This window comes from Fonsecaea erecta (assembly GCF_001651985.1).
Source record: "Fonsecaea erecta strain CBS 125763 chromosome Unknown Scaff3, whole genome shotgun sequence".
In the NCBI taxonomy this organism is placed as follows: Eukaryota; Fungi; Ascomycota; class Eurotiomycetes; order Chaetothyriales; family Herpotrichiellaceae; genus Fonsecaea; species Fonsecaea erecta.
This window is the reverse complement of record NW_017387246.1, coordinates 3,289,850-3,301,927: the sequence shown is the minus strand read 5'-3', so window position 1 is coordinate 3,301,927 and position 12,078 is coordinate 3,289,850. Positions and strand designations below refer to the sequence as shown.

Here is a 12,078-nt window from a genome sequence, read left to right as displayed (position 1 = left end):
ATCCGGGTCATCTTCGGCATGGCCCAGCAGGATGATGAGATAGATGGCGGTCGATGGCAAATGCTCCAGTTCTCCCGTTGTTGAGACCACCAATAATGGCCATGTAACATAGCTTAGACCGTGCATGCTGTGGAATCCATCGACTTGAACGGGCCGTTGAGCTGCAGGTCTTGGCAAAAAGAAAAGACGCTCAGTTCCATTTCCACCATATCATGATGATGTAAAAGTTGTCACACGTTCCCGTCTTATCAAGAATCAGAAGAACACTCACTCTCTCGTCGGTAAGCACCATTTGCAAGCAGACCATTGGGTTGGTGAATACTATTGGGACGAAGAAAGATCCAACATTGAAAACACAATGGGTATACAAGAGTGGACCGTCAAGGAGGTTTGGCTGACCCCCACTCGCTCCTCGAGGAACTTGACTGAGCTTTACCTCGTAGGCATATTATCCCTCGAAATGCAGCCTGGGTGAAGGACCCTATTATACCAAAGAACGACATGAACTTCGGTACATGGTTCGTGAGCAAGGACCATCCCCGTTTCCCCCGTTGTCTTGCCTATCTGACCACGACAACACCAGGACATCAACAATAAAAAGCTTTTCATCATCGATCTGGCCAAGGGACCCGATTCGGTCCAAATCATCGATACCAAACAGCCCATTGGTGTCACGGCAAACATTGAGGGCGTCGACCCCTCAAAAGTCATCTTGGCTGGCGCAAAGGACGGCGTGACCAAGTTCCACCTCCAAACCGGAGAGCATGAATATGTCGCCAAGTACTGGAGGGGACCGGATGCTGAGGACAAGACGAGAAGGTAAGACGAGTACCTCCCAAGCAACACGATTGGAGAGGGTATGTCAACTCACACCAGCGCTCAGGATGCGCTCGAATGACGGCGCGGTCGACACGCAAGGACGATTCTGGGTCGAGGCATTCGTTGATCCCACGATAGCCAAACTGACCGAAGAAGGCTGCTTGTTTCGCCTCGACCACGACGGAACGCTGCACACGATGCACGACAAGATGACCATCCCCAACGGCATCACCTGGAATGCGAACGACAACACCATGTTCCTCACTGACTCGCCGCCTCAGAACGTGTACGCCTTTGACTACGATCCCCAGACGGGGGACATTTCCAACAAGAGGGTCTTCTTTCACCTGGAAGAGGAGGGCGTCCACCCGGACGGCCATGCCATGGATGTCGAGGGGAACATCTGGCACGCCTGCTACGGGGGTTCCAAGGTCATCCGCATATCGCCCCAAGGTGCCGTCACGGGAGTCATCCATCTCCCGACACGCAACATCACCTGCCCGACCTTTGCGGGCACCGAATTGTTCATTACTAGTGCAGCCGAGGACCAACCTGACAAATACCCTGATTCGGCCAAATTTGCTGGAAATTTGTTCAGGATTGACGTCGGCATCGAGGGCATGCCCAAGTACAGAGCTCGCTTGGACTAGCACCGCCGTCCCAGGGCTCCCAGGGGGAGTCGCCCTGGCCTTGTGGTCCTTCTAGAAACAATGAGTTGACTTACTTGGATAGGGTGCGAAATTGGACGTCGGACGTCGGATGTCCTCCGCCAGCAAGGGAAGAGTTGCCCTGTTGAGTGAGGCAGTGATCAGAGACAGGGCTGTAAGCGATGTCAATCACCCGGATCTCCCTTTTCTGCCTATCCTTCACCAAATTCCGGCCAGGGTTTATTAGGTCACAGGGCTGATAGGGCCGGCGACAAGGCTGCCTGGTCGCTGATGATAAATAGCTTCGCCTGATAACATAGACGAGGATGGCAGCCGAAGTGACGGGGCTACGTAGCACCTGTACGTAACTCCTTGACCGGGTGGTTGATGCCACACAAAGTGTGTTTCTCAGCATGCGTCAGACCCTGCCTACAATCAAAGTTTGATTGTTCCAATCTGACTGAGACGGCGACACCTGTGCTGGACCGCTGGTAGCACTCTCTGTGAGGAATCCCCCAGCAGCAGTCACGCAAGCTTGGGCTTTTTGCCCCAAAGCTCTTGCGCAAATTGCGTCCACCACCAACCCTTCCCACCGCTGCCGTGGATTGACGTGATTAGCCTGCAACTTTAACGGTCAAAGAGGTTTAAAGTCAACCTCGTTCGTCATACGCCACAAACGGTGTTCGGGGAAGACTGATGGAGTCTAATCTCGAAGCAACGATAGCCCTTGGCGGGCAGGCAGTTCGAAACCTGCGTTTTCCTCAATAGAGGTGCGTTTCCTGGCCTTGTCATTATTACAGTATTGACACTTCGACTCAGGAGAAATTAGTTCCATCACGTCTCCAGTGACTGTCTTACCCTCTCGCTTATTCCCCGGCCGACCGACGTGACGGGTGACGACTCGACTTCGTGACTTCGAGCTCGGACCCTGCGTCACAGACCCTCCAATTTGCAGGTTTGGCAGAAAGAGAAGTTATTGCCAGTGCTGGTCTGGGGAAGTTGAAAGAGGGGGCTCACCTCGCTTCCAACTGAATGAAATATCTCAGGGGGGCGGTCACACTCCCAAAGCAGAGCTCCAGGAGTCCGAAGCGGTACCGGTGGCTCTGCTCGGCGGGCGTCATCACGAATACGACCAGCTAGAAGCTACAGGGGGCCGAGGGAGCGCCTGCAGGGGGTTTGACGCCTCACTAGCCGCAACACCAGAGAAGGAAATGGTTGGCATTGTGGCTCCTTGTTAGCCTGACGGGCGCGTGGGATGACTTTTCCCACGTGGCCCATGGGCGTGGTCGACCCTCTCTGGACACTTACCAAACTTGCAGACTTGTCCGACTCAACCGACCACCCCTCCTCCCTCTCCCAAAAGAAACACTTGGCCTGCAGAGGCGGTCAAGTTCAGACCGTTGTCTATACTGCGGGTTTTTGTGTCGTATCAAGTGACCGCCTTCTGGTGGTCCCAATGGACAAGAAACAACAAGAACAAGCTCTTCTGTGGACCTTTGACTTCCTGTGGGGGAAATGGTATCCCCAGCGCCAGCTCTCCTTTGGCCGCGCCGGAAGCACGAGATTTGTCGGCGTGTTTGAGATCGGGGAATACCACCCACAAAAGGTGACGAGAAAGAAAGGTTCTGCGAGAAGCAAATACCGCCTTTGGAAGTAACATTGCTGATCGAGAGCGACGTCCCCGATCGAAAAGACGTGCTCTGTTCACATGGCGAATCACCAAAACCCAACGTTGCTGCATGCCTGCATGATCGACACTGCCTCATCGTATTTGGTTTTCCGGTCTTGAGGAAGGCATAACGACCCCCCTTCCCAAAACGTGCCTGATTCTGCGCCCGACACAGCCTGATAAGGAAAGCCCACGGGGGAGCAAGTTCATTCCTGTCAACTGGGACGTCTTGGATCTGATACGTCCACCCAGTAGTTACGAAGAAGGTGGGTGCTTCCCACACTCTCCTGCATACATGGCGGTGCCGGATGTTTAGTCCTAGTCACAGCTGCAGCCTCTGTGCTTAGCCGATGAGCGCGGCTTTCGAGAGTTCATCACCTGTCTTAGGTTTTGATCAATATTCCACTGGTGCGTCACCCGAGGCGCAACCGTTTCTGGGAGGACTACTCCCCAGATTCGTTGCAGCAATCAGTCGTAATGTACGGGGTTAGCGAGCGAGGACCCGCGACTGACCGCTCAAGAACACCTCCATCTTGTACATAGACAAGGTGACTGAGCAGCTCCATGTAAATCAGCGTCACCAACTCACAGCAGAAACGAGAGGCATGCAGGAGCAAAAGGGGTGGGAGGCCACAAGGCTAGGAAAGATCAGCCACAATCATGTGGTCTCCTAGACCGCTAGCAAAAGTCCTGTCCTGTCCCAAGGGCATGGCACCAACCAGTTTCTCGCCTCTTTGCTCCAACTCGAGATTTTGCCTTTTACCTGCAGAACACCAAGTTGAGATATACCTGCAGCTGCACACTCGGGCGGAGACAAAGGACTGCGACCTTGCCGTAGAGGCATTAGCGACCACAGCAGCTGCAACCTCTTAACTTCCAGCACACCCATACGGAACTTTTGGTGTCCACCTGGTGAGTGTAAGCCTGGGGGGCTACTTGCAGAATGCGGGAGGCGTTTGTCACGGCATTGACACATCATTCTCGCAGCGTCGACGACGACGGCTAGTGCGGAAGACGGCTAGTGGTCAAGGCTAACGTCAATAGATTCGCTCATAAAGCGACAGGGCCAGCAATCTGGCGTCCAGCTGAACATTTCTGGACACGATCGGCGAGTTGTCCTGAGTTGCCTGTGGAGCACGCGTCGTGATCCAATCCAACGATCTCTCCAAATAATACGGAAGGCCTCCGAACTCTGATATAGCTCGTCTTCCTCGAGCAGCCGGTCAAACTTTAAGAGTACAAGGTGGCCGTTGGATCCGACTGCGTTATGTACGTGTCCCAAAACGGACACAATGACATAGTGTCTGTCGACGCACAGAATCCAAGGACTATGCCACCATTCGGAACGTTTCACGGCTGAGTGCTTCGTCCGTTGACCTACAGTGAATAGCCACTGTGCAGATATCACCAGCACCAGAGGTGTGATAATTTGTGTCCGGTTAACCACTCGAGGCTGTTCGTGACCGTCCTTGGAGACAGACGATATTGCTCAAAGGATGGCCGAGCGTACCAGAACTTCCTGCCCTCTATTTCGGTAATCTAGCGAATACGCCTCGCAGGGGATAGCAAGGGACCCCCTCCGTGGGTAGACGATCCACAAAAGGACCATGCCGGTGGGCAAATTGAAATCCTGGAGCGGTGAACGATTTCGTTTGGACGGTCCAGCCTGTGAACATTTTTCGCCTGAAAGTAGCTACGTTGATATGCGAGCGAGATCAAGGGGCCAAAGGGCCCTGGCACTGTCGTCCCCAACCCTGGTAAGCTGTGATCGACGTGATCGTCCTAAGCGGCCCATTCACCGGGACAGGCTAACTGGAGGTATTTGGGAACCAGGACTCCGTAGTGGAATTACGACCACCTACCGAGTACAAGTACGAGTTATTCATGGCCTTCCGCCACTGACGAGGAAGTCTTCCCTGGGCTTTCGAGAAAGCTAACCCTCGCCGGTAACGTCACCATTCTTCTTCTGCTGGTGAGCCCAATAAAAGACGGACTACTATCTGGAAGCTCCGGGCACTGACCACCATTGAGATGACGGCCTTTGTTGTTTTGATTTCCTTTTGACGAGCTTCGTGGAAACCGCCGCTTGGCCCCCGTACAGACCGCAAGCAAGTCCGGATCGCAAGCCTCCCGGGCCAGTGGGAGGCTTCACTTTCTCGAGGCTGTTCTCGTCCCCGTGACATTCTGGAATTAAAGTGGAATTGTGCGGACTTTGCGTCTTTTTGGCATTCACATCACCCCCCTGGTGTGGCCGGCCTTGTTTCAATTGACCCAAAGCGACCGACAGCCTGGGGGTTTCAGGACCCCAAAGCAGAGGGATCGTTCGCATTGGGCAAGGATACAGCTCTTGAGGCCTGATCCCAGGCGAAGTGGCAGAAGAGCCGCGACCCAATTGCAGCCATTGACGGCAGAGGGCCCTAATCGCCTTGCCCTAGCCGTGTCCCCCTCTCTCCTCTCTGGCTGCGAGTTTCTGGGTTTGACGCTACGAACTCTCTCATCGAGGCCACTGGAAGCCAAGCTGCAACGGGGGATGCAAGCCGACGTCGCGGACAAGCCGAATGAGGCAAGCTAGGAGAAGTGGCTAATGCGCCTCGCTGGTGGCTCTCACAATGCCTGACATGGCTGCATGAGAGAGAGTCTTTTATTGCTGATCAACCCCTGGTCGCGTTGTCAATAACGTCTACCCACCCACTGCCCGCTTGATTCCAACGAACGAAGGGGAAAAAGGTAAGAGAGCTGGGTCAGCCATGGGACCAGTCCGGATGCGAGGGCGCCCACCCTTTCCAAGTCATGGGGATTTATCTCAGAGATGGTCGCCGCAGGATTCGCTGTGAGTTTTGTGGATCCCCGATTCTGCCCCTTGCACCTTTTTTCTTCGACAGGGGTTACTAGGAGACATTAATTAGTTCTTGACCAGACAACAGCCTCCAGAAGTCTAATCAGCCTGCCCCACGCTGGGTTGACAGTTTCGACATGACATTAAGCCCCAGACGTTCCGCAGCGCCACAGCACAAGCGTGGCCCACCTACAAGGACGCTATCACCAACTGACTTCCCAGCGATGCCATCATCCCGCCTGCTGGGGCCATCACGCGCTTGACAAGGGCATGCTCAGAACGACGAGCTAGTGCCCTTACATCCCGGCCTTCCTAGGCACGGGCGAATCTGAATTCTGAAATCCTCAATCACCCTCCATCCCATCGGGTCCTCGCATGGTCGAAACCCGCTGGACGGCGCGACCCACTAATTCCCTCCTCCCTGCCCTCCGATGGAGCCCCAAGACCCTCGTCGACGTTGGGCCCAAACGTCCCTGGCTTCGAGAGAGGAGGGAGGGCGACGCTCAGATCGTGACGAGGCAGGCGGGCTTCAACGCTAGAAAGCCTGGAAGCATCTCGCTTTTCCAACACCAACAAATAATGCTTCCCGCTTCCCCGTCCCAGGAATTGCGGCGGGCCACCTCCTCCCAAGTGCCTCTGCTTACTCTGCCCACTCCGGCGATGAAATATTACGAGCTGACCTCAGGCTAGCCTGTCAAGACTATTTGTTCTCCCTTGCCCTTTACCCATCTAATGCTTCTGGGGGCTGCCTGGCTTCAATTTGTGCCGGTTCTCTCTTTTTGCGAACGGACCTCTCAGAGCCAGGGTTGCAGATTGATGACTCTCATTTGCCCGCCTCTATTGAACCAAGGGACCGAATTATCAGACGATCCTCGCGAGTCCTACGGGGAGTGGGCTGCGCAAATGCTTGTGATCTTGGGAGGCGCAATCTGCTGTCCGGCTTGCTGGCCTTCGCGGGTATTGTAACCTTGCTCTGACCCTCCCCCCGGAGTGCCGTGACTTTTCTAGAAGTACTCTTGTAAGTCGGGGCTCGCGCGAGCTTACCAGCTAGTCACTTCCTCTGACCTGACTTTTGCCCAGTGCCCAAGTCAACGACAAGGCTTTCAACCTGGCGACTCTCGGCGTCACCATCTCCCCTTTCCAGCAATATCCCAGGTCCCCTCCCAACTCTGGATACTTTCAGCACTCGTGGAGCTATCAGTCTCGCCCGACGAGTCCGACCTCGACCCCAGGACCTCAGGATCGGTGGAGGAGGGAAGGCGGAGGAGAGCCGCAGGAGGGACATCCATGGTCGCGACAAGGGGACCAGCCGCACGAGGAGGCTCATAACAAGTACATGTCACCATCCCCCCCTCCGACAGAACATCCGTCTATCACCACTCCCACCACCGTTGGAGGACGCATCCCGCAATCTCACCCGTCCGGTGGCAGCGCAGAATCCTCGAGACCAAGCACGGCGAGCGTTGTTCGAATAGAGCCGTATGGCGGCTACGGGGGCATCGCGCCAGGGCGGATTGTGACGGAAGTGGGTTTGGGAATATCTTCTCGTCGACATTCGGCCGAGTCCAGTGTCCAGACCCCCTCCCGAGCATTTGGTGTGCACAGCATTCTGAACCCTCCATTCGAGCCCGAAGACACCACCTCTCCAGATGTCAGACCCCGGGCCGCCCATCCCGCCATGGACCTCAGCCATAGCCTGATCCCGGCGCCGGCCGAGTCTCCGCGCAGTCGAAAGCGTACCGAACCCAGGTCTCCCCCTCGGGAGTTCGAGCAGGGCTCCGGACGCCTGGGCAGGCGTGTCCTCACCCCGAAGTCGCCGGGATTGAGGGCAGCAAGTTTGGGAGCGAGAAGGAATCCCGCCTTTCAATCTACGATCCGGCCACTACAACCCCCACCAGGCACCGGCAGCCGCCTTTATACCGCCGAGCCGGGTCATTATCAGACAGCTGAGATTCCGCCTCTCCCTCCTCTGGCGCTTGCGACCGGTGCACATCTGGGTGGCATGATCCCACCCGAACCAGGACAACCTCGCTCGGCGCACGTCCAGGAAAGCCCGGTCCCCCGGGGAGTTGAGCCCGCTATAACTTCCCAAGCCGAGCGGTCTTCGACAGGACAGCCTCCATATAGCAAAATCGACTATCCGTCGCCGCGCTTTCGATATGGAATCCCCAAACCGCCGCCTGCTCAGCCACCCGCTCCATTCAGGGCGATCTCCGCTGGGGGTGGAGGTTTGTACATTCATGAGACTCCGGGACATCACGGGCCGCACGAGGGCTACCAGCAAGGTCCTGCTTCGTATCAGATGACTCTTGACACTGATCAGGGCCCGCTGAACATCCCCGTGGAATTGGACCTGCAACAGGCATCAAAGGTGGCGGACGAGAAGAGGAAGCGCAATGCCGGGGCATCAGCACGCTTCCGTGCACGCAGGAAGGAGAAGGAGAAGGAAGCCTCGCAGACGATCGCAGGACTCCAGCAGGAGCTGAGGGATCTCATCGAAGAACGGGACCACTATTTGTCGGAGAGGAACTATTTTCGTGATTTGGCCCTGAGGTACGTTTCGGGGGCACAGCTGTTACCACGACCGGAATCTCCTCAACAGCGGAGGATGGCAGCGGCGAGCGCAGGAGGTCCACACGCACCCAGTGGCCTGTTGGAAACTCCCACCGTGTCCGACGACTCCTCGCGTGAACGCACCGACCCTGGCCCATCGACGCAACGTCGTCGAACCGGTGACTACCAGCCGAGCTTTACCGGACGACAGACACACTCACCACCTCCCCTGGGCTACGGCACAGGACTATCCTTACAGCCTCCTCCACCGCTCCCTCCCCCTCCTATACCGAGCATGTTCGCCACATCCCGAACGTTTCCCCCGGGCCCTCCGCCGCCTCCTCCCGTCACCAGATCCCAGTCTCACGACCCTTTTCGCCGAGATCTGTTTGACCGGGGCTGGAATTCTGGCCGGTGATAGACCAGAGTGCCTCGAGGCCCGGACACCTGCTTTATTTCCCTTCGAAATGACTATTCCTAGAGAGACGACAATGAGGGCGACCTCAGATGCGACAATCCCTTCACCGCCGTGTGGTGGGACATGATTACGAATGACCGAGATCAGAATGGGACTTGCGCGCTTGCCGTCACAAGGGCTTCATTGGCTTGCCCGTTTTCTTATTGCACAAATTGGAAGACCACAACAGCAACAACAAAACAACAACAACAACAACAACAACTCTTGACATTGTTTCCTTGACTAATTTGCTTTATCCTTTCCTTCTTGGGCGTGGTGTTGCACCCTGCGAGATACCCCCACGCATACATCCTTTTTGTCGCATTAATACTTCTCTGTGGCGTTGGGGGCAATTGGACCGAGAGGCGAGGCAGACTAGCAGTCCCAGACACTGCAGAGAGAGGGAAACCAGAAATCACCGGAAGAGACGGGAAGAGAAGGGCTCTATTCGGGCAGACTCGAACCACCATATATCGCTGGTGACTGTACTTTTTGTATATGTATCCACGAGAGACGACCCCCCCACGCTTCACACAACATTATTAGATATTGTATTCACAGAGCCATGACGGCATTTGACAGCTCGTGGTCCAGTTTGACCGTGGCAGACTCTCAATCTTTCACAGCATCGGGCTCAAGAAAGAACGTCAACATGGACTGATGCCAAAGTACTCCATAAATGCTGACCAGCCACCGTCCCAAGTCAAGGTGCAGCCACCACTTTGGGCCCTAGCCAGGACCCGAGTTACAGATTGACGGCATGACACGGTTATGAATGGTCGTCGACTGACGTGAAGAGTGCAGTTCGCTGCCTGGCAAGTCGATGGCTGACGCTAAACAGCAGACTAGATATGGATTCCAAGGGCGAAGTTGCAATGTGAAGGAGCTTTCGTGGCCAATCGCGACACTTGATGGACGATTCTGATGCAGCATTGGACAACAACGGTAAAACACCTGTCCCGAGCAAGGCAATTGGTCAGGACGTTGACGATTCTTGCGAAAGCTCACCTGCTCTAGCGTGGCCTGCGAAACATCCACCTGTAGCTCAAGCTCTGGGTCAGTGGGAAGATCCATCGAGTGTCTTGCTGACGGGGGATTAGATCTAACCCACGACTGCAGGCTGACCAGTCGACTCGCCAGGTTTCCGTGACGCCCACCGCCTCACCTCCCACCCCAGCGTGGCTAGAGCAGCCGATCCCTTTGCGAGGACCTCGTACATGGCCATTCCTCCACCAGCACAACAGCCGCCATCATCATCATCATCATCACCATCATCATTGTCCCCCCTCCTCCTTCTCATCAGGCGAAGTTGATGAGCTCTGAGCCGAGGCTGTTCTCGTGATACTGTATGTATACGTAAGAAGAGAGAGGGAAGCAAAGCACGTCCCAGAGTATTAGCCGCCGTCTCTTCCTATCCACACCTTCCGGGGAGTTTCGACCGTTTCTAGCGATGGCTGGCTGGAGCGCTGAGTCCCCACGACCACGAGGCTAGCTCGTCGCTCGGAGATCAATGCACGAAAGATCGGGATACCCGAGCAAATAGTCTTGCATCGCGCCGAAATTTGCCCTCGTCACAAGACGTAATTTTTTCTTCTTAGGAATTAATCATGTCTGGACGGAGAAATTACGAATCGGTCGACAATGAATTCAAGAGCAAATTACCCAGGCCACGTTGGCAACACCGCCAGGAACGTCCCCAAGTTGGCGCGCGAGAGCCATTCGGCTACGAGTCAAGCTTCGGGCGTCATTGGCTGCTTCACAAGTTGGGCGACAAGGCCGTTCCCCTCTTTCTGTCTCTCGATTTGGAGTCAAAAGGGCACAGGAAGCGTCGACTGGCTGGCTGGCTGGCGGGCAGGCTGGCGGAGTTGGTCAAACGGGATGTCAAGGATATATGTAAGTAGAAGGTGACTAGAGAAGATGCCCCGGCGACAAATGGCACAGGGACAATACCCAGAAGAAACCTGGAAGAGGAGAATAGCGGAGCATGTCCTCAGGACCTCGTACTGTAGGAGGTACAAGCAGATAAGCCCGACAGATCCACGCCAACCGTCCTTGTCGGGCTGCACAGCGGCCCAAACGATGCACATAAGGGACGCTACTTTTAGAGCGTGCATTGCAGGTCGAGTGCATTGCATCCCGCACCCTGCATTGTGTTGGCGCCAGCAGGGATCAGGGGTTGAGGGGGCGTTCCCCGAGTAGTTGCTCACACGTGGGATAGGAACTTCTCCACCACAAAGGTTCCCATCCCATCCCTTCCCACCAACAGAGCCTGTAACCGACCTTTTGCTGCAAAGCTGGCTCTGGGGCTAACTAACCTGTGTTGATGTCACTTGGGCCCAGGAGAAGACAGAGAGGGAGGGAGGCATTGGCCCTTGGACGTTTTGAGAGCGGAGAGAACGCCATGGCATGGTACTGCTGGTCCCCCACAAATCATGAATGATGATCATCGCCGAGGACATGACCCGTTCGACTGTCAACGGTTTGCAAGTCCTTCCTTCCTCAGGGGAGAGAGACCATCAGGAAGGAGGAGATCGTGATGCGCGTGATGCCGGCGACTGACTGACTTCCGGAGCTTTTCTCCAAACACCTCCTCCTCCTCCCTTTCCTCCCTCTCGACAATGTTGGGCCGTTCGTTGCCTGCAGGTCTAACCCAGGGAATAGCGCCGCTGTTAGTTGCCGATTGCGTGCTTCTGAAACGCGGTCTCACCTCGCTTCGACCTAACAACGGGTTTCCTCAACTGGGCAAGTAAGTGATACCCAACGTCACCTGTCAGCCGTTGGTGTGAACCTACTGTATGTACGGAGTACTCCCCCCTCCCCTCCCCAGGGCTACGACACAGATCACCTGCAAGGGCAGGTTCCTCGATTCCCGCATCAACACGTGGCGTGCAGGAGAGCGGACTGGGTGCGCAAAAGCGGTTTAAGCCGTCCCATTCCCTCCGGGAACCATTCCTTTTAGGCTGGGGTGACATCTTCACACTCACCGTGCATTAGGGCAGCCACGGGCTCCCCTTCATCGTTCATTCATCCGTCCATCTAGCAAGCAAGCAAGCAAGCACAAACCCAGCAACCACCTACCTAGGTATGTATGTACCTA

General features: G+C 55.5%; 2 protein-coding genes across 2 annotated transcripts; both read left to right on the top strand.

Annotated features, from left to right (window-relative positions):
* Positions 1-358: 358 nt before the first annotated feature.
* On the top strand, positions 359-1,469 carry AYL99_04441 (hypothetical protein; the record flags this gene model as incomplete). Its single annotated transcript, XM_018835955.1, has 4 exons — positions 359-388; positions 444-518; positions 584-819; positions 884-1,469. 4 exons carry the CDS (start codon positions 359-361, stop codon positions 1,467-1,469), a joined length of 927 nt encoding a protein of 308 aa, XP_018695605.1.
* A 5,318-nt stretch (positions 1,470-6,787) lies between these two features.
* On the top strand, positions 6,788-8,942 carry AYL99_04440 (hypothetical protein; the record flags this gene model as incomplete). Its single annotated transcript, XM_018835954.1, has 2 exons — positions 6,788-6,933; positions 7,052-8,942. The coding sequence occupies 2 exons, from the start codon at positions 6,788-6,790 to the stop codon at positions 8,940-8,942; spliced, it is 2,037 nt and encodes a 678-aa protein (XP_018695604.1).
* Positions 8,943-12,078: the final 3,136 nt, after the last annotated feature.